General features: G+C 39.3%; 1 protein-coding gene across 1 annotated transcript in view; it reads right to left on the bottom strand.

The window, feature by feature from the left end:
• The window catches only part of FGD1 (FYVE, RhoGEF and PH domain containing 1), an 854,635-nt gene extending 843,672 nt beyond the window's left edge, over positions 1 to 10,963 (bottom strand). The window contains exon 1 of the mRNA XM_044089056.1: positions 10,184 to 10,963. Coding sequence (XP_043944991.1) covers positions 10,184 to 10,211 — 28 coding nt within the window. The 5' untranslated portion in view covers positions 10,212 to 10,963. The remainder of the gene's footprint in view (positions 1 to 10,183) is intronic.
• Positions 10,964 to 23,730: the final 12,767 nt, after the last annotated feature.

The raw sequence follows: 23,730 nt of genomic DNA, 5'->3' as shown, positions 1-23,730 counted from the left end.
GTGTTAGCCTGTACTTCAGAGAAGTAGATACCAAACAGGAGAGGACCCAGGACTGAACCCTGTGGTACTCCACTTGTCTGAAGTTGGATTTGGAGTCTGCTACTTTTACAGTGTGGGTTCTGTCAGTGAGCCAGTTGGCAACCCATCTTCTGAAATAGGGATTTATACCTAGTTTAGTGAGTTTATCGATAATTGTAGAGTGGGGGATGGTGTTGAAAGCCTTGGCGAGATCCAGATAGGCTGTGTGAACCACCATACCCTTATCTACGGCTTTGGTGACCACTTCAAAGAAGTCTATTAGGTTTAGGAGACAAGATCTGCCTTTTACAAACCCAAACTGGGTAGGGTCCAGAGTTTGGAGATTACCAATGTCATTGTTTGTAAGTTCCATGATGATACGTTCCATAGCCTTGCAGACCAGGCTCATCAGGCTAATGGGGTGATAGTTCCCGGGGTCCGTGGTGACTCCCCCTTTATGGAGTGGGATAACCATTGCTGTAAGCCATTCAGTGGGCACAAAGCCTGAGGTGAGGCTATGATTGAACATGGTACTTAGGTGAGGTGCCAGTTCATTCTGTAATATGTGTAGAACGCAGCCTGGGATGTTGTCAAGTCCCATGGATGCTGTGTTCTTGGCTTTGGAGAGTGTGTTTTTTTACCTGTGCAGTCGTGATTACAGGAACTTTGCACTCTTCCGGTATATAGATGGGCCCTTTAGGGGATGAGAAGGGGGTAAAGTTAGCACTGAACCTATCTGCCAGGATGTTGGCAATATCAGTTGGTTCTGTATATTTAGTGCCATTGTGCTGTAACTCACAGCAGATGTGAGTGTTTCCATTGAGATTCTTGACATAGCTATAGAATGCTTTGTGGTTGTCTTTAGAATCAGTGGCGATTTTGTTTTAGTAACTAGCTTTGGAGGATTTTATTAGGGATCTCAGCTTCTTACTGAGGCTGACCAGGGAGTTCCTCCAATCATGGGATTTTACTCTTTTTTGCAACAGTTTCTTTCTTCTGTTGTAGAGTTTGTTTATGGCAGGGGACCACCAGATTGGCTTCCTTTTTTTTTTTTTTTTTTTTTAAGGATAGCATCTTGGTTCTGTTAGGGATTGTATGGTCCATGCACTGTAAGTGCTTACATAAAGTGCATTTGTATAGGATTCAGCAGTCGTACCTCTATTGTCCGTCAGCATGGGTGTCGTCGTGAAGTTTGCTACTTCTGTCTTAAGAAGCATGAAGTTGGCTTTGGAGAAATTTTTTACGGTGGTTTTCCTAATGGGGGGGGTGGGGTTGGGATGTGGATGTCTAGGGTGATTAGCTTGTGGTTGGATCTGACCAACAAGGAATTGGCCTCTGGTGTGGAACACCGGTTGGCCATGTTGGTAATGACCAGGTCTAGGATATTGCTGCCCCTGGTGGAGGTGTGGATAAGCTGATCCATGCGTTGGAATTTATGAATTCCAGAAAATGTTGAGCACAAGAGTTGGTACACGAGTGTTTTCCTAGTTAATGGTGGGGTCGTTGAAATCGCCCATTATTAGGGTGTTAGGTTGTACCCTAATATTTTCCAGTGTATCAAGAAATGAGGAGTGGGAATCCTGGAGCATAGTGGGGGATCTGTAGCAAGCTACAGTTTGGATTGTGGTCTTGCCCAGAGTTAGTTGCATTTGGATAATCTCAGATGCATTATGCTGAGCAACTAGCCTGGAGGTGTGGATATCCTTAATGAATATGGACAAGCCTCCGCCTTTAGTGTTTCGGTCCAGATTAGGTGGCCGAAAGGTGTAGTATGAATTATAGCCTGGTAATGCAGGGATGCTCCCTGAAGCCTTGAACCAGGTCTCTGTCACTGCACAGATGTCGATGTTCTCCATTTTAAGGAGTGCCTTGAGTGAGTGCATTTTGAGGTTTAGACTTCTAGAATTGAGTAGCATTACCCTCAGATTCAAACAGCACTCTGAATTCTTGACCACTTAATACAAATAAATGAGGCTTACACGTAACATGACTGGTCATTCACAACTCTGTTAATCAAACTGGCAGGGAAGATCAGACTTCCAAGGGCACTATCAAGTAACCCATTCAAAACTGACTTTACTGAACATTTGAGTGCCCAGGCTACGGGGTGCAGCACAATACAATGGTCACACCTCCCCAGACCCTGATTGTTAAATCTGGTGTCTACCAGCGAGACACTGCTAGTGGCCACATCTTTTAGGCCATGTTAGGAGCCAGTTGACATTTAAGCAACTTAAAATCACTCCTCTATTTTACTGAAAGCAATACGCTTACCAAAAAAAGTACAACACTACAGAGAAATACAGAACTCTGTAAACACAGACTACAAACATCATCTAAATCAGCAGTAATGATGGAATTTTGCAGTGAGTGAGCGAGTTATTTCAAACACCCTGCTATTTTCTGGATAATTTCAATTGACAATGCCATTTAACTGTTGCAAGTAACATTTTTTAAATGTTTTCTATTCCTTCCTTCAAGAAACTCTGAAATTAGTAACATACTTCCAACTTTTAAAATTATTTATATCTTCCTTAAAACAACTCTGAATTTAGTAATACATTTATAATGTCCAACATGTTCGACTGTACATATATATATATATATATATATATATATATATATATATATATTTCACACAGATTATGTAGACAAGAATGGAAGCTCAATCTCAAAATCATAATATCGAAAGACCAATACAATGAAGACCACAATATCACATTCCTGGATTTGTCCCTCTGCAGATTCCATGTTAACCCTCGTTCCTGATGGATACCCTGGGCAGGACACATGCTAACACTCATTACTGTGTTCAGGTTGGTACAGGATTCTGTATTTGATAGTTTTAGATAGTGCTTTCCATCATTTTGTTCTTTCAATATTATGGTCTCAGAGTAATGAGTATGATTGTGGGCCTCAAGATTTTATATAAATACACACACATACGTCAATTACCCAAAAATAATTACAAAATAAATCATTTATCCACCCACTTAATCTACAACAGAAAAAAGTGGCAAGTGTTGTTCGAGCTGTCTTTTAAAGTTGTGGTTTAATAGTCCTCTACAACCTTCTAGACAGTTCTCCCATCACAGTAAACGTTTGTTTTCTAGCTTCCTGAATGTCAGTAGGTAATAAAACTATTCAGTCAGAGCAGTAACTTATAACTTAATAAAATCACTAAAATAAGTCTTCAAATGAACACTGTCTCGTTACAGTACAACTCCCATTAACAACATCATGGGACCCCTGCTGTACAAAACACAACTCAGGATTGATTGTACAAAGGTTTGCTTTGGCTCTCGTGTCTTAGGAAAACAGACCGTCCACTGTTAAAAGTATTCTTCCTGACCTATCTTAAAATCATTAGGTTGCTACACTTTGGCTTTCTGTTCAAATCCCCTCCTTTGTTTTTTTAAGGAAAACATCAGATGTGTTCCATAGCTCATTCACAGGTCGAACTCTAAATTTCAGTTGTGCTGGTGCACTCCCTGTAGTTGAATTTATGGAATGCCTGCATATCTCAGCATACTAACTGCTTGCCTCCAACATATTACTTTTCACATATGCAATCCTTATGACTTTTCCTGTGTTGAACATAAATCTCCGCATTATGCCATTTGGCTGTGGCCAGAATGGCATCTTCCTTGTGTGTTACTCTCTGCATTTCACAGAAATTATTAAACTACAATGGAGTCTAGTATACCAAATAAATATCCTTCTGGTCAACATGTTTATATTATCTAGAACTACGATAGGTGATGGGGAAATAACAGGTTCTACAGTCATGCATCTCAAATATTCATCCATCAGTACAAACAACCTTTGTTGCATACAGGCGTACACAAGCCTGTGGTAACGTTCATCCATGCTGCTTTTGGCAAGTCAAATATCTTGCAGTGGTACACTCTTTTGCTAGATGTTAACCTGATATAATAATCTTCTAGATGTGGTTCTCCTTCATTCAACGTCTTTATTCTTGACAATGTGTAATATTTTATCATTTCTGTACTGACTTCTATAATTTTACTTTCTCGCTTTCACTCTCCCTCCCTCCTCTCGCTTTCTCTTGTTTATCTCTTCTAATCATTGGAGAACTAAATATTCCTATCTGTTCAAGCATATGTATTGCATGATAAGGTCTAGGACCTTTATCGTCTAGTGCACAGAAATACATTTACTCTGTTTTGAAACAGAAGCAATGGTAAATGACAGCAATCTTTCATAGGAAAAAGAGTTAATGAGTTATAAGAAGGTAACCTGGCACTTTGCTTTATGCAGCTTTGGCTGAGGGCTTAACTCTTTCTAAATGTCACTTGTCCATATTTTTAAAGCAGCACCACAGGCTATGGAAACTTTTTACTCTACAGTTCATCACCATTACTGTTACTTTTAGCATATACTGTTTTCACTCTCACTTACTGATTATACATACATGTAGTAATTTTTCACAGTTTTGTTTCATTTTTACTTTCCTTTGACATTTTGCATGAAGTGTTTTCTATATTTTGTGTTTGTCATGCTTCTTGTTTCTTTATTGTTGTACGTTACTTTTAACTGGCATTTTTGCACATTTCTGCAAAGTGGTTTAATCTTTTACAATGTTTACAGGTCATTCACTTTGCAGGGCACTATTGCCTTGATGGGATTTGTCTCTGCAATTCATGTACACTAACCTGCTGAATTCACAAAAATGCAGCTTATGATTCATTTTCTTTTATCTACTCTTTTTATTATTTTATTGATATCAAACAAAAACATATTGGCTAAATAAGTTTACAAACTTTTACAGAAAAGAGGTATAATATATATAAAAACGGTTATTTTAATAATAAATTTAAAATCGATGCTTGCACATTTTTGTTCATAGAAACATCCATACAATATGTCTAGAATTATTTTCTATTGTTCTCCAATCAAAAAAAAAAAACATTTTACTTAATTTGATGTCGAGTTTCAAAGCATTTGCATTAAGCTGGCTCTAAACATATATAATGTTTAATTCTTTTCCTGTATAGCACTGCTGAAATTGTTTCAACATCTGTGCTTTCTCTTTGGAAATAGGAGTTTCTCTAACTTCCCTGTACATAATCAATAACTTGTTGCATAAACATGGTCTGCTATAATTTTTTTTTTAATTTGTTAACCAAGGTAGAGCACTGACCCCATTGGACCTAGTTAAGTCATAGCCTAGGGTAAAACCTTACCTCCTACCACACCTATCCCCCCAAGCCTTTCAATCTTTCTTCCATAGTTATATTTAGGGCTATTGCATAACTGTTAAATCTGGTCACGTCTCTTCCACTGTGACCCTATGTAGTGAAAATGACAGTCACCAAACAAACATGGACAAGGTAACATGGTGAAAGTCCAACTACAATAATAAGCAATATTTTTAAATATTTTCAAAATTAGGTTGCTTTACACAACTTGGCACCTATCTTGCCAAAGTCCACTTCTCGGGTTCAATAAAACCCTCATATCAGATTTCTTTTAATAAAGGGAACATCTCAACGCATCTTCTATTATAGCACTTTTTCAAAGCATTTTACAGTGTTAATAAATACATAGCCGGCCTTAGGTGTAGACCAAATAGGTGGCTGCCTAAGGCACTGCTCTAGCAGGGGCACTTTTCCAATAATCTGGATGGTGTAGGAAGACCAGGTGTTGGGGGGGGCACTGTGGAGACCTTTTGCCTAGGGCACTAGTTGACCAAAGGCCAATCCTGAATAAATATAAAGCTTTTGGAAAGAAAAATGAATTAACTGAATGAAAATATTCTTAAAATGTTACAGCAAATTTTGGGCTTCTGTAGGGGTTGGTGAAGAAGGATGGGCATGAGTGGACATCATCAGCTTACTGATTGTAGTGGGAAAGAGGCAGCTCTGGCTCACCACATGGGTGGCACCTAGCAGGAGCACTAAGTGTTCCACCTCATGGACGGCAAGCCTAGAGGACCCAAACTACTGACTGCAGTCACACAGTAAACCAAGAGAAATTCAGCAAGCAGAGGTACAATTCCCCTCGGAGAGTAGCATATAGCAGAACGAGGAAGAGGATGCTCTGCTGGAAGGCAGAGTAAGTACAGCTGCCCCACAGGGCCAGCAAGCTGGCTCGCTCCCTGTGACCTGACATCTTGTTTTCAGACCAACAGTCACCAATCAGTTGCTGCATTATTACCAGCAACTTTAATTTTAACACATTTATTAGTACCCCCTTTGGTTCATCTGATTCCTGGATAATTATACCAGCCAGAAATGGTGGTCCTTCTTAATTCTAGAAAAAAAATATAAAAATTCTATACTAAAACCTATCTTACAAGCTCAGTTTTTCACTTGGAAGTGCTGCATATTCCAACTTGTCTACGCTACACAGACTGACATGACTGCCACTATCAACTCTTCTGGACAAGCAAAAGGCATACAGGGCTGCTAAGAACTCGTACTGGAAGAACAAGTCTACAGATAATATATAGCTTACACCCCTGCTGCAAGAATTAACATTACCCAATATTTTAGAGTCATCAATATCAATTTTACTACTGTCAGACATTACAGGTTGCAGCTATCCCTAATCTAAACTAGCTTTAAATTAAAGTCAGAGGTGGATTCAGTACAGTATGTCTTTTAGCATCAAAAACAGATTCCTTGGTCATAGAAGCAAATTACGAGCTATATGGATCACCTCAAACTACAGTGACTTCATTATACCCAAGAGATGCATTCTGGAAGACCAAGAAAGCATTCTGCACTAATATCTGGAATAGTACAAAAAAGTAAAAACATCATGCAATCCAACATAACAATAATGCTAGAATAAGAAATAATGACCAATTAATTCCAGCTGTGACAGTATCAATAAAGATCAAGGAGTGAAATAAATGACAAGTGGAAGCAAGCTCTCAAACCTCCATATTCAGGAATAAACTACAATCTTGTGGTTAGTTCTTTTTGTTGCAGTATGTAAAAAGTTAAGATATAAACCTTTACAGGCTTCTATAATGAAGCAGCACATATTGTAAAACCAGGACTCCAAAATGAGTGAACGAAACAGTAAAAACACACAACAGAATAAACATAAAATGTCAGAGTAAAGCATTAGGACAGGGTTTTTGCACCGAGTCTGCACACCCTGCATTCCATCATGAGGGAGCTCCGTCCCAAACCCTTTCGTATTTCAGCACACTCAACTTCAAGGTTGAAGAAATTCAAAGTGAAAAGAAATATACAATTCAGTTTTCTCTTTATTCAGAGTCATTTGACTTTAGAAACAGTACTAAACAATAACTGTAAGAAAAAGCATCTCACAACACAATTAAATACTGTTTCAAGTAACATCTAAACATTATGCAAAAAACAATACTATACAACTGCCATTAAAGCTGGGCTAGTAACTCAGACTAGTGTCCACAATGATATGCAGGGTCCTAAGAATACTACATCTTAACAGCTCAGTGTGTTTAAAGGAAAACTATTGGTAAACCCCCTTCACTTCTGAGGTTACCAACCCCCCACAAGCATCTAAATAAGTCTCTTTTTATCTCCATTAAAAAAAAAAGGAAACCTCATGGGAATGTCATTTAAACTACACTTAATCCACACCTGGTTCTGAATCTTACATCTTATCAAGCCATTATACCGGCTATGGTGTTGTTCACTGAATCCCAAATAATGCGCCAAGTACTCCCCATCAAAGGGGCACATGCTCTACACCCTTACTTACTATAACATTCTTCAGAGTTGTGTAACCTCAGGGGATATTAATAAAGATTTGTTGTAGTAGTCCACTTACCAGATGGGACTCAATGGGTCAGACATACTCCAATAGTACCACATCATCATCCATACATTCTAGCTTGTATATGCAATGACATAGTCAGTCATTTGGGAAAATGCATAAATCCGGAATACATTTTGTAAACAAACACAAAATTATGTACACAGAACACCGACAGAATACGCTACAGTGCTTTTTAAAGAAAAAGATGAAAAATAAAAAAAAATGTTTAAGTGGGTGTTGTAAGGGAAGAAAGCCTATAAAGCTGACCGGGCTCATTTAGTTTAAAGAAAAGAAAAAAAAAAGTGATTCGTTTCCTGCCTGCTTACACCTCAGTCCAACAGAGGCTATGCCAGTGGAGTGGAGGAAACAGAAATCTGTGTACACACAGCACAGTCCTGGAGGACTGCAATTAACAGTCACAAAGCTCCCCTGCAAGCAATGAAAAAATGCACACTAGTGCCTTAAACCCAAACAGAATATTTCAATTACCATTTACTCATATACACCTAGTACATATGGTACTTCCACTGCCAAAAAACAGCTTTACAAATCATATCTGCTTAAGTAATCAATCAAATTGCACACTTTACCTTTCTGGTATTATGTAGTATTTTCTTAGTGAAAAATGCAAAAAATGTTTAAAAATAGAACATAGAATATTCTTCAAGACATTTACCATGAAAACTATTAAACAATAAAAACAGTGGTACATATGTGGAAGGTATTTTCGTATTATCCAGCTGTGTCACGTCTTCCCTTTGCTGGCTGCTCTGTGATCAGCCTGAAGTTTGTGCAACATACCTCAGTTCATACAACTCACAGCCACAGCATTTCGTAGGCACCCAAGTAATGGTGTTAAATTCACTGAAGGATGTTGGCCGACATGGGGCTGTGGGGTGCTGTCTTTACAGTGGAACGACCACATTACAAGTAGGTGTGTGCCCACTAATATGGATAACCATAGCCCAACTGCTTCACAAAAAGGACTGAACAAGCAGTTATGGTGCTCATGCCTGTGTTAAAAAGTCAGTTTTGCAGCACATGAACAAAGGCAGATAAGATGAGATAGTTTGGGAAAGTCAGAAACTGAATATAAGCAAGGTGGACTAATGACATTCCCTGCCATTGAGTAAATGTAAAACATCAGTAACGTACCTGAGCTCCCTAAGCTGGAGTGTGGTAACACTGAAATACTACTACGGTTTCAAGCTCCTTATGAGCAATCTGTCATGTCACCTGTAGCTATGGACTTGTACTTTTCAGGACTCAAGAGATGAATATAAAATTATAAGGTAGGGGAGGGAACCAGCTTCCTCACTGCATCAGTACAGCTACTGTGTGAAGCTTAGCAGCAGTAACCAGAAGAGAATATTTCACACCCAGATCAGGTTAACACTGGTGATGTCCAGTCAAGATATTTAAATACTAGGATGTTAAAACAGGGTAAATAAATCTGAATGCTTTATAAAATAAAATCTTTATATGACTTGCTATATAAAACACTGTACGACATGTAAAATTACTGTAGTGATGTTTAATTTATCTGAAGGAAGCAAACTACAAATGATGAACACAGGCATGAGTTTTCAACTAGCCTTGGTATCCTTTTTTCAACTCTAAGATGAAGAGTGAAAGTCCTTCTAGCTGACAAGTAAGAAAAGAATGTTGCTCTTTCTGAATAAATGTAGCATTCCACTTGCTACATTCCAAACACCAGATATGGACCAATGAAGGAAGCATCAAGCACCATGACACAACATTGGCATTCAGTTACGCTGTCTTTCAAAAACAGAGTTCCGGTTTTGTACTATCTGATTAGCATCTGCACATTGTGTCCCCATACCTTGCACTGGGGGGGGGGGGGTTGCTCCCCTCACCCCATTCTATCTAATGCCTCTGTTCTGTGTTATCTGCCAACTCTTACTCTACACTACACCAATCAGTCCTCAACAACCCAAAGAATGCTAAGGGTTTAAAGGGTAAAATGAAAGGTAGGGGAAATTGTTAACCATGAAGGACACTCCCTCTTCTGCAGACAAGACAGTAAGTACAACTGTGCCCTAGACATTAGCTTTCCCATTATACAGGATTTTAAAATGCTTCTCTGACATGTCCCAGGTTAAAAGTAAAGGCAATGAAGGACTCACTAATCACAACTGAAAATTAGGTTATGCCTAGTATTTATAAGAGTCTTCAGCTTTTGGTACATCTGTGCACACTGCTTGCTGTTTACAACTCTCTCCTCTTTGCTAAAAAAGAAAAAAAAAACTAGGTAATTCCCATGGCATAACATTAAGCCATCACAAAGATGAAAACAGTTTAGCTCTGCAGAATAACAGGATGCAACTAGGGGCATGGGAGGAACACTATTCCCTTTTGCCCTTACCTGTCATGCTGTTGGTGCCCCTGTACATGGCAAATCAAACACCTCTCAGATTAAAAGCATGCCACCTCTATGGCGGTTTCTTAGAATGTATCTAGAGTCTGTCAATCATGTGCCAACAAAAGCAGAACATTTTCATACTGTCTGTTACTGCAGGTATTCCTCTCAGGGATCCTGATACAGACAGACAAAATATCAAATAAAATATTGTGACCACCACTGAATCTGCCATCAGGAAAAAATCAGGAACTCCAGGCTCATCCACGCAATTAGGGAGCATCTCCTATATGTTCCAGAAATCAATGACAATAATCCATTAGACTGTTGCATAAGGAATATGGAGTTGACCTGTTGGCAGTCACCAATTTAGCTGCAATGGTTTACAGTCCATGTTTTCATCTTCTGAAGACTAGCCAGTCAGCAACGACAATTTTCACCTGTTAGTTCCAGTTCATTTCAGAACCATAATAGATTAAATCAATCTGACTCCAGTTCAAACGCTCAAGAACAGCCCACAGCCAGATGCAGTCCTCTCTCACGACTGACCTCCAAAACCAGCTCCTTCCTTTGCTACAAGCCGTGCATACAGTTGGAAGCACTGACAAGAATTAACGCTCTCGTCACAGAAGGAAAAGACGTATTCCCCATATGTGAGAGCCATCACTGCAGCACCTTCAGACACTACAAAATCCTCCAGAGCCACAAGCAGAAGGCATAGCAATGTAGCTGCTGCCTGCAAAGCCTCATCTATTTGCCTCTTCCCCAAACCTCCTCCCTTTTTACATGTACAGCTCTGGTTTACAGTACTTTTATGTTTTTTTTTTTTTTTTAACCCTATGCAATCTTAGCTCCCTTACAGCCCCCCTTTCTAGAATGTTTCCATGGAAACTAATTGTGGTTTAAAGAAGATCGCTGACAAATGAGAAGCAATGACATGTAAGGCTGTCTCACAGTCACTCACACATGCACACACATCCCCCTTCTCGCTATCTCAAAGAAACCAGCACATTAGTATAACCATATCATATAGACAGATGTGTAAGCATACATATGATACAACATGTCTCAACAATTCTGTTAACTCTAACATAAAAAGTAACTCTCTTTACTACTGCTACACATTTTTACTTAATTATTTTTTCACTTGTTAAATGCTGTCTCCTAATTGGAAAGCAGGAAAAACTGTAGGAATGGCAAACATTACACAGAAAACTATTGTACCACTGGGCTTGAATGTAATTTGCTCAGCTCTTTTCAGCACATGCTGCAACCTATTTTCTTACCTTAGTTGCAGCTTATGGGAATAGGAAACATTTACTTCTCCTAGCTGGCTGTTGTCTTAACATGCATGCTGATTTGAATGTGACTTTTGGATTGTGTTGTCCTCCCCATTGGGGTACAATATACTGCAGGAATGTCAAAAGAAGGTGGGGGAAGGGAGATGGACAGAAACAATTAAATCCCAGCTGAAGAAAAACTGAACTAAGCTCTCCTGCACAAGATTCCCCTTAGGCTAACTTGATCAGCTATGTCAGAAGTTCCAATGAACTTCTTGGTTGCATTTTTATATGCTTGCAGTTCTGTAACCATATTTTACATAGTAAACAACCAGCATACCTCAAGGGATTTGCACAGCAAAGTCAACTATGTATATTGGAAGAATGCTGGGAACATGAGACAAAAGTTGATTTGAAAGTCACAGCATGTTGCAACAAATCTTGGCTGCCTTCACAGATTTCTTTCTCCCTGACACAATGGTTGATGAGTTTAACTTCCAACAGATTGCCAATTCACGACATTGACGTGCTCATCTGAGCAACACGGACTTGCATGTTTGCCTCCACTAAGGTTCTTCTAGTTGACACTTTTATCAGAACAACTGACATCTTTATCTGTCATGCTTTTACCGACCAGTGATGATTCTTCTGGACCTTACTCCAACCCAGTCGACACGGCCAATGTACTCGCAGATAAATTCAGTTCCAACTTTTCCCTGCTCCTACCACCTTACTACCTAGCCCTTACCTCTCTGTAAAACGGTATCTTAAGTGCCCTTCCCAAAACTAAACACCCCAACTCCACAGGTCCTGATGTCACAGAAGGATGTTTCCTAAGGACTAAACACTGCTGCCCCAATTCACTTTTAAACATATTTAGTCTTAGCCTTTCCACTGGTTATGTACCCAAGGCCTGGAGAACAGCCCTAGTGGTTCCCCTATACAAAGGTGACCTTACCACTGACCCTGGTAACTACAGACCAATTAGTCTCATCAGTATCCATATGTAAAGTAATAGACATTATCTTGAAATGCATAAACAAAGGCAACGGTGGCCTACAATCCCTTGACTCCAAGCAGTCCAGCTTTGTGAAAATTAGGTCCTGACTACTCAATCTAGTAGTACTAATAATAACAATAATAAATAATAATAGTCAGCTGGACTCACTGGACACGGCCCCTTTTCAAGGACAACCTGGGATCAATGGCTAGTTAAGGGAATCAAACCCTGTACCACAGGAACTAGCAATATACACTACCTACCTGGATCTAGCTAAAACATTTGATACAATCACACACACACTGGTATTATTGAAAAACTCACCTATTTAATAACCCCTATGTACCTTTTTGGGTAGCCAACTGACTCAGACGGTGTTGGAGGCATACTGTCCTTTAAAAGGCTTGCCATCAGTGGCATCCTGCAGGGTTCTGTATTATTTTGCCACCACTTTGGCATACACTTTATTGATGCCTAACCAGATGATAAGAGTTACTATCTGGCTAACTCTGCTGATGAGTGCAAACTTATCATTGGCACTCTCTAACTGATATCCATATTCTGCCAGAGGATCTAATTCCTGGCATCAAGGGAAAGGACTCAAGAATGCGAAAATAATGCAGCACTATACTTTTTGGGAAATAAACACCCCTGCACTTACCACACAAATGATACCTCCCCCAAGTTAATGCAGTCTTTAGATACCTAGTCATATTCATTGACAATGAGTTCTGCCTTGAACACCAATCAACTTCTGTTAACAAGTCTTCCTACCTAACCTAAGTGATTACTAAAGGTATATCCCTCCACATAGAAGAAACTTGCCATTCACCTTACTCTTCCTTAATCAAGCCCATAGCAGAATATAATGTCCCCTTTGGTATGCATCTACCCAAATATATAACCTAGCTTGAAAAAACACATTTTCTTAGCAAGAAAATCACTATTGTGACCTCTTTACATTATACAGTGACTAAAAGCCCAATAAATGTAGTCCTCCATTTACAACCTCCTATGCAGAAACCTCTGCTCATTGTACAATGCTATCAATGTCCCACTCCTCCTCAGCTTCTTCCATCATTCTATGCTTCAGATGAGATGCCAGACCAAGGTCCCATCCTCCTAAGTTTGTGGTGGCTCAGGTGGGTATAAATGATCCTGCACCACTTATTGAAAAGAGTAGGAAAAGTTCTCCACTGCCCTGGCCAGATATCCCCTAGTAAGTACAAATTACTACTTTGGGTCTTCCCTCAAACAGGCCAATAAACCTAGTGGGACTAACCTGGTCAACAAAGGCAACATAAATATTGATAAAAAACAATAAAACTACCAATACTATTTTTACTTTTATCTATATCATAATATTAACGGAGGCTGTTGATGAAAAAGCTCTTCCAAAATATCCTCTACCTGTGGTAAAAGCTCCACTCCATGTCAGCGTAGTTCCTACCCTCTTTAAAATCAGCTTTAATTCGTGGATACAGAGAGTGTGCAGCAGGAACTGTAGTGGCTATACTCCAAACAGACTACTGGAAGGATTGCCAGGTACAAACCTATGGACATACAATTCTATAAGGTCTGCGCACTTTATAACATCCTGATCTCAGATAAGGATCAGATAAATTAAAATTATCCCAATCTTCTCTCACTAGGGGAAGAAGAAAACAGTTTTGAGACAAAAGTTAGAGAAACTGCCATATAAACATTGCTCACATAAATTCCAGCTTCTCTTCTGATGTCTTCAGCCAGTTCCGAACCCAAGCTTACAACAGCATGCTGTCTACTTGACAAAGACCATATAGAATTAGAAGACGAGACAACACCATAGATGACTAAATCAGCTAGCCTGGAGAGAAGGTAAATAGAAAAGGTGGACAACAAAATATGCATATGGAGAAGACAGACAAAGAGGAGACACCAACTTTCTGTAACCTATAAGAAACATTAACTTATACAACAGACAAAAATCGTCTACAGAAACTGAGTGAAACTGCTTCACCATGCATGTGAACGGTTATTATTTTCACTAGATCAAACACTAAGTCAAACAAGTATTTGTTCTTTGTCAAAAACTGATGTCAAGTTTATATAAAAAAAAGTATGACTAAATACTTTGTACCGACCCCCTTCCATAATCCTAGAAACAATCAGGCCCCAACATCCTATCTGGCCATTCATTACCCCCATGCCTAGTTTCCTTGGACCTAATACAGATAGACAAGTACTGAGGATCATGGTTGACATTCAGCAGGGGGTCAGGAGATATTTTGTGTAACCTTAGCATCCCCCTCAGTTTGCTGGAAAGCATGTGGACTGGCTGCCATGCTGGACCTTGCACAAATGAGCAGGTCCACACATCCATTATTCAGCAGATTAATGTTCCACAGAAATCCTAAATGAAGTGTTGCAATCTTGGACTCTTGAACCCTCTCCCGGTTGAAACTCTCATAGCAGAACTGTAAAATAAACTTCCACTCCAATGAATAGTATGTTTACACCCATCCCAGTACCTGGACCTCCAGTCAGAATTAGGTTACCTGAGATACAGTCATGGCCAAAGCCTTTACAGTGCAGAGCCAGCAAGTAACATTAAAGAATGTATCCAAAGCATACATAAACGTAAAACAAACACCGAAACAAATGTTTTACTGAATTATGTTTTGCACTTGTACTCATCCTATAATAGTGCAAATAACATCATTGGCTCATATGGGATTACTGCCATGCCTCCCAAGGTGAGAATCAAACTGTCTACCTTGTGTCTAAAACATAAACACTGAATTGATTATGCCAACCTCCAACCACTAAAAGGTATCTCAGACTACAGACAGGCAATGGTCAAAGTTCAGGGATTAGCTAACGTGATAAAATACATTTTAACATGCAACACTACAGCACGTGAAGCTTTCATCTGCACCTCCCCATTGTGCTTCATACTAGGCTTAAAATATTTTTGAATGGCTTGATTTGGGGCTCTAATTATACTCTTACTTTCCTCACAGTTAAATATTGTACCACATATACCTATATCTACAGAAATGTTGGATCTCAAATACATGGACCAGTTAAGAATTAGGCAAGGTTATTAAAACAAACATTTACTAATATTACACATTCCTTTTGCATATGAGCTCTGAAATATTTGTCAGTAGAATGGTTAAGAGGGTATCTATGCATACCTACATTTTAGAGTCAAGACTTGCAATCACTTTGTCAGCACACACTGTTTAACAATCCAATATACATACTTGGTAATGAAAACTGGGCATGCCAGGTATCAGTATTAACTTGAACAGCTGGAGAGAAATGTATTGGGTGAAGGTATCAAACTGCAGTGGATGGATAGGGTCATTTTTTGTTTCACTATTTCAAAAGGGCATTTGTGGTTTGGAGTACATCAGGTTTGGAAGGGCAGCATGTAATTTAATGGACAAGGGTGAAGGGCTACTGTAAGTGGAGGGGGAAAAATTTGTGCAACTTTGCAAGCCTATACAGTCATATTAGCAGTCACTACATCTGTTAATAAAACAGTCAAGCTAACTGATTTAAGTGCAATTACTCCAACATCAAAAGGACTGGTATGCAGTAATACCTCTCAACTGTCTAGATTTTTGCAGAACGTCCAGATTTTTGCCTTATGTTTTGATCAATTCCTCAAATTTTGTGATTTTCTAGCAAATCATTGAGGATTGAAGTCACTAATAATACTAAATAATGACGGACATTTGAGTTTCAGACTTCATATCTATATGAAAATACATAATGCAAAACCTGCTATTCTAGCAACTAAGTTTATATGATCAATATTTAAAATCGGTCCCTATTTTATGGGCGATTGTATACCTATTATTTTTGGCTTTGTCCAGATTTCTTGCACTGAAAAAGTTGAGAGGTATGATGCACTACAATTGTGATGCTGATTTTCTTCAAAGATTGACAATGTGCACAATTCAGTCAACTGTGACAAACACGTAATTGGTGAGCTGATTCTGGACCTACTGCATAGCAGTCATCAGAATTGGGTTCCAAATTAAGTCTGCTATAGTGAAAGTGCAGGTTTGGGGCAGGGCTTAGCAAATCCCTATAGCTGAAAGCTACTTGTGCATGAGCACCACCCACTGGCAAACCAATGTGTTGCTTCCACATTTGTATAAGTCAACACAGGAAGAAAAAAAATATTAATTCATTCACCTTATTTTTGTTAAGAGGATAGGTAGGCTAGTCATAACATTCTTAACAGTCATGACCAAACCCCCAAGGCAAAGACACAGATTATTAAAACAAGATTTGCAGCAAAAGTAAGAGAAATTTTTAAATGAGAACAATTTGATATTACTTTAGGTATATTTACATCATTTACTAAAATAAATCTTTGAAACTGGAACAATAGCCATTTCTTTTAATATTCAAGACAGAGAAATGCTGCACAAAGAAATTAAATTTCACACATTTTGGAAAGAATTTAAATTCATAATAGAAAAGGGAACAATAGAAAGATTGTTTGAGAGAAGAAATAATGGAACTGACACTGAAAATTAATGAGGTATTAAGAAATTATAGGAAAGTACATAAAGTCAGCGCAGACAGACATTTTACAGGTTTCAGGCTACTAAATGTGGCAAATAATGAGGTTTATAAATAGAAAAGCTGAGTAACAACGAAGCATTACCCTAAATCTCTGAAAACACATTTATATTTTGCTGACCTCCACCAAGAAATTTCAGGTTTTTCTTAAAGAAATGTTGCCCATAAAGGCAATTTTACGTGAAAGTAAATTCCAGGAGGTGGGGCTAATCTGCTAAACATTTTTTTTTTAAAACAGCAAGAACTATGTCCTTAGAAATTAGATACCATTTCCGCCCCTTGGAGAGGGGGAAGTGTTCCAGACACCAGTGTATTTGCTAGGGGAAGTGGTGCATAAGGTGTTGCACTGCATTGTTGTCCATAACTCTCCACCTTTACCTCTAGAAACGGGGCCAAATCCAAGGATGATTAGGGATAAATACCTCAACTCAGGAACATTTCAAAATATTAATATTAAACAATTGACAGAATAAGAAATTCTGAATAAACATGCATTTTCTGATGAAAAAGTATGCAACTCTGACTGGCATTATTTAAAGATAATTCACTATCCTTTCTCCTAAAATCACCAGTTTTAAGAGGAATTAGAAGGGATTGAGCAAAATTCTGAGCCAAAATAAGAGGCGTTGCTTAAAAAAAAAAAAATTAAGGGACAGGACAGCTGAGAGGTATGTTTCTGCCCACTAGTGAGTGCTTCTCGTCTGTTTTATTTAAAAAAACTTTTAAAACATGTATTTTCATTATGTACATGCCATAGAGTGTAAACCACCAAGGAAAAAAAAAAGAAAAAAAAACAATAAACCTCAATACTCTAAAGATGTACCAAGTGGTAGCAGGGCACTGGTACTGTCATCAAAGAGCCCCACCCCTGATATAAGAAAGGATACTGCTGCCACCCTTTGCCCCTAGGTTTAAACAGCTGATGTATGACATGCCTTTCTGTACAAAAGCTCCGAGCTGTAGAATTATAATTAGGTAAGGGAAGTGTTTGTTCGTCAAAGAGTTATTATGGATGTGGGGCACAAACATTTCCTCCAATAGCACTCCATTACTAATACAACCTGAAGCTCTGTTTTCAGAGAATCAATGCAAAGACTCCTTTTCTTTTAAAGACAGGAGTTGGGTAACTGAAGATTGGGGTGTAGGAAAAAATGGAGGGGGATGAACTAAGCAACACTTCATGCAAGGCTTAAGTGGAGTGACATACAGCTTCCTTATAAGAGAGGAGTCATTTCTCAACTCAAATGCAGGACAATGAAGAGCTCCAGAGCCAAGTTGGTGGGAACCCTTTGAAAGAGCAACAGTAAACCTATTTCTATGGAAAGGCCCTGCTATCAATAAAAGTAGGTGTGAACTGCAGAGGCATGTCAGTTAATGCAGAAAAAAAGGGTAAAAAGTTTACACAGACAAACCATTCAGTAAAACCACAAGAAAGACACAGCCAAGCTAGCATCTTCACTGTGGTATATATGCAAATATCTCCACATACCCAGAACTGCCATCACAAGATGTCTTCATCTGATCTCATTACTCCCAGTCAGAAGATGTGCTGGGTAACGGTTCAAAGACACACAAAGCAAACAATGCAGAAGTAGACAGCCAAAGGAAGGGCTGCTGAAACTCCAAAGAAACCAAAACTATTCTACACTGGAAGGACACAACAAGGGTAAAGTTTCCCTTTTTGTAAAAACAAGGGCTTGCTGATTAAGATTTATGCTCAACACTCCCAGGTTTCAAGTTCAGTTCTGATCTCTGGTTGTTGACTGTGTGAATACTTTCTATATTCTAGTTACTCTGGTTTATTCCCTCTTTCCAAAAACATTTTGGTTGACTGGCTTTTATGCTCATAGTTATATACTAGGCCAACTACCACCAGGGCCTTTATAAGCCTAGTTGTGCAATCCATCCCAATTGTGTCCCTATGTACCATGGGCATTTATTTGGAGGAGGTATGTTAGAAAGTTTCTAGAGGTTCTCTGGGGAATGTTGGTTTGTGCATTACTGTCTACCTCTTTCGCTCAGAGATGTGGGAGCTAGACACGGGGTGAATTTCAAATTTCCTGTCTATTGGTTTTGGTTACACCTAAATAAGGGTTAGAGATAGAATCTGTTTCGCATGGCTGGGGAACCTGTTACAGAGCACGGGGATCCTCTGAGAAACATTTGTCATGCCAACATGTTTTATGTATGTCACAAGCAAAAATGTAAATCCTTGGAGCTATTGGTTCTGATGCTCATTTTGCAGATGTGCAAAAGGTCCATCACGGCTGGATGCAACTATGCCTTGTATGCCAAGCATAGATCGCCTCTCAGTAACCTGCAGGAGACAGTGTATAGAGATAGGGCTTTAAGGCAATCTGTATATGACAATGTGTTCACACCCTGAACTTCCTGGTGAGGAACCTTTGTGGGCATTCCAACTGTCGTATATGTCTGGTCAGGTATATACCGAATGGGAATTCTACAACGTGATGGGAAGGATAAGGGCTGAATAAAGTGGCACTATGACTTCCTTAGACCTGGATGCAATGCTCTTATTTATAAGCTCTGGAACTTCCTGGTGAGGAACCTTTGTGGGCATTCCAACTGTCGTATATGTCTGCTCAGGTATATGCCGAATGGGAATTCTACTCCGTGATGGGAAGGATAAGGGCTGAATAAAGTTGCACTATGACTTCCTTGGACCTGGATGCCATGCTCTTATTTATAAGCTGGGTGACACAGAATGAGTTTCTTATCATCTTGGCCACGTATTAGTCAAAGGCTAGACTACTGTCTATATATATATGTTCCCAGAACCCTGACTACTGGGTCAACTCTTAGTGGTGTCATATCAATGGAGAAATTAGTCTAAGTAGCAGTTTTCCCAAAAGGCACTATAATGCATTTCTTGGGATTGAGTTTTAGTCTGACTTTGGCACTTGTCATTTGACTGTGCTAGACCCTCTTGTAAGATGTTTGTATCATTGGGGGAATCTATGATAGCTCCCAGCTTGCAGTCATCTGTGAATTTGTTCAGCCAAAGTCTCTGACATCAGCCTTTAGCTCTGAGAAATAGATGCCAAATAAGAGCAGGCCTAGCACAGAGCTCTGGGGTACCCACTAGTGACTGGTCTATTAGTAGAGGTGGCATTACCAATCCTGACTTCCTGGGTCCTGTCTGTGAACCAGCGTGTAATCCAGCACTTTATGTAGTGCTTTATGCTCAGTTCAGTGAGTTTGTCAACTATACCCGAGTGAAATACTGTACTGAACACCTTCGCCATGTCCAGATAGGCTGTATACACCATTTTCTACTCATCTGTTGTCTTGATGACCTTCTCAAAGAAGTCCACCAGGTTTACAAGGCATGATCTTCCCCTCACAAAGCCAAAGTGGGTTGGATCCAGTGGATGCCTATGTCTTTGCTGATCATTTCCATGATAATTCAATCCATGGCTTGGCATATTAGACTAGTCAGACCAATAGGTCTGAAGTTTCCAGGGTCGGTTGATGGTCCACCTTTGTGAAGTCAGACAACTGTTGCAGTCCTCCATTCTCATGGTACAAAGCCTGTTTTTAGGCTATAGTTGAAAAGTGGCTACTCTAAACTTATTTTAAACTATTTATATGCAGTATTATTCATGTCTGTGTGCCCACATTATGGCTTAAGATTATATTTCAACAGCTTGAATGACACTAACCTAAACATTGCAAAACAATCATCTGAATTCAAAACCCTAAAAAAATTTATATATTTATTTTTTAACACTTTAATTCAGCTATTTCATCAAACCTCAAATTCCTTTTTAAAGATTTTTGAATTCAGGCATCTCACAAAGATAAGTTAAGTGTCACACAGGTAGGTAAAATAGCATCTGCCTGAGAAAGATCCATGAAGAATTAGTGTACTTGGCCAGTTAAACTTCATCAAGAAAACTACTAGAATCCAAAGAGTAGTAAGAACAGTCGGTCACGGCCTTGCCTACAGAGCTCTGAAGGCACTTACCTTGGAGTCAACTAAGCAGAGACCAGGGAACCCAGAGAATCAGATAATTACACCTTTCTGGTTATGTTGACCCTATTTTCTGACTCATTGAGTCAAACGTGAACCAGAAGTCCTCAAAACTAACTACCCTCTATACTGAAGGTCCAGTTTCATTTGGCTGTGTTGCTTTAGGTAGCCTAGTGCAGCAGTTAATATCTTGTGTCAATAGACACACTGGCATAGCAAGGCATATGCAGTGTATACTGTGTCATACACTAATTAAAAAAATATGTATTTTGCTCAGTGAGATGTGCTAAAAATTAAGTACTACAACTGTCTTTTTAATGAAGGTTTATGGTTTTATACATTACTTTTGGTACTGAAAAGGTAAACTAGCCAGAAACATGTACTTTCCTGGGTGAGGTGGAATGCAGGTTTCACTCTGGGGGGTCTATATTCTGCAACTTGTTGTGCTATTCCAAAATTCTTGGCCATGGCCATGTGCCAAATCAAAAACAACCAGTCTCTTCCCAGCCACATCAAGCCTCTGAGGAAGGACTGGGTTCTAAGGAATGTTCAGCACACCTCATCATAGAAACCAAGAGAGGAAAAAATTTATCTTTTAACCTGTCAATATAATCCTGTGAAAGGGCAGCTTCTTCTTACCTACAGAAGACAGGGAAATGTCCAAGGATGAAGTTCAGAGATTTTTGAATTATTGTTGTCATTGTGGAGACTTTACCCAATGTTTTCAAACAGATGCAATAGTACAGGGCAAAACAAGGTATATGACATCCCCAAACAGTACCTTAAGAACACACACAAACAGGTGTCACACACAGGTAGTCATGGTCATTTTGTTAGGTCTCTGACCTATCACTGCTGAAATCAAGAGCGAGGGAGGGGGGGCTGGCATTACACAGGGTCTGTGTGATGGCTGTATACAATGAGGAACAGAGGATGAAGGTAGGACAAGATAGCCATTGCAGTATACATCAAGCAATGTACAACTCTGCCATTTACAACAGTGCAGATGTTCCCTCTACAGGAGGGTTCATATGTTCATAAGTGTTTACTAGACTAACTACGGCATGCCTAGCCATGTATCCCAAACCTTTGACAAGTTCTGGTACCCTTGATAAATGTAAGCAGGAGCTTGGGAGATCAAACATTTACAAGCAGGGGCCTGGGAGATGAACCATTTACAGGCTGCTTGTGTCCATTAGAGACAGAGGTGCCAAACCACGGATGAATGTCCTGGCTTGTGTCCATTAGAGAGACAGGTGCCAAACCACGGATGAATGTCCTGTTCCCCATACATTAGAGACAGAGGTGCCAAACCACGGATGAATGTCCTGTTCCCCATACAATTGGAAAGAAGCAAAAAGTTGGGATCAGAAAGAAAACAGTTTTCAGCAATTTCTGCAGTTAGTTTTGAGGGTTGCTGGTTCACATTTGACTCCTTCAGAAAGGTCTAATACAGACGAACACTTGGTACCAAAGCAATGGCTTAAAACTCAATACCAAGAAATGCATTATAGTACATTTTGGGAAGACTACCATCCCAGGTAAGTATGCCATCAAAACACCCATAAAAGTATATTCACTAGTCAGGGATCTGGGAATTCATGCAGATAGTAACCTAGCCTTTGACCAACACATGCCCACGGTAGTAAGAAAATCCTTCTATGTTGCTCAACTTATAAGCAAAGGCACGGCATCTACATCCACTAAGGTCATCACACCACTGTAATTGGTCCTCATCAGACCCATCATAGAATATAATGCCCCCTTCGGTATGCACCTGACCAGATACATGCAGCAACTGGAATGTCTACAAAGGTTCCTTACAAAACGAACACAATGTCCTGAGCTGATCTCCTCAATGTCCTGTCTCTCTACTCAGTAACATACAGAGTTCTGAGGAGTGATCTCTGCCTGGCATACAGGGCTTCCCTGGACCCTGTTTTGAAGAACCCTTTCCACATCTGCAAAACAAACCATATCAGAACTACTACATTAAAAGACCTACATTTTGCTTGCAACATAAACAGGCCATGTTGGAGACAGACAGATATGTTTCTCCAAGAAATCCCATCCTCTGGAATAGGCTCCTCAGCCATGTGAATCAAGAGTTCCTACCTATCCCTATTTAAGAGCAACTTGGACCAATGGTTGGATAATTGGAAATTCAACCCTGGTCTGGCTCATATGTCTGACAGATGAAAGCAGTCAGTAGAGCACTACCTTTATAAATCAAACTTGAGGGTCACATGTGGGTTGCACAGCTAGACTTAAGGACCATAGTGGTTATTAACCTAGTATACATCTATGAACCTATGGATTTTCAAAATCTGTCAAGGTAAATGCTCCTAAGTCCAAAGAAAAGACACTGAACATCAAAAAGATATTAAAAATGAAATGGTGTCTACCCATACTAAAAAAACAATGTGTTGCACTGTATATTGGCATTAAAATAAATTACCTACAAGTTACTAGCTATCCTTTGCCTAGCTCCCTCACACCCACACATATTGTTAGAATAACTAAGGTATGTCTTGGCACATTATTTTTTCACAGATTGCCTGCAATCAAATACACTAGTTCCCCTACTTGTAAATGTTTTGCAATTATCCCAACATTAAAAATCAGATTCATTGACGTAAAGGGCTAAAGTCTTGACTACATCCAACATAGCCCAGGAGGAACTAATAAGAGTAGA

The sequence above is a fragment of the Protopterus annectens genome, chromosome 12.part0 (assembly GCF_019279795.1).
Source record: "Protopterus annectens isolate FY-2018-M chromosome 12.part0, PAN1.0, whole genome shotgun sequence".
Classification (NCBI taxonomy): Eukaryota; Metazoa; Chordata; order Ceratodontiformes; family Protopteridae; genus Protopterus; species Protopterus annectens.
Note: the sequence above shows the minus strand (reverse complement) of the source record. Positions and strands in the feature narration are given on the sequence as shown.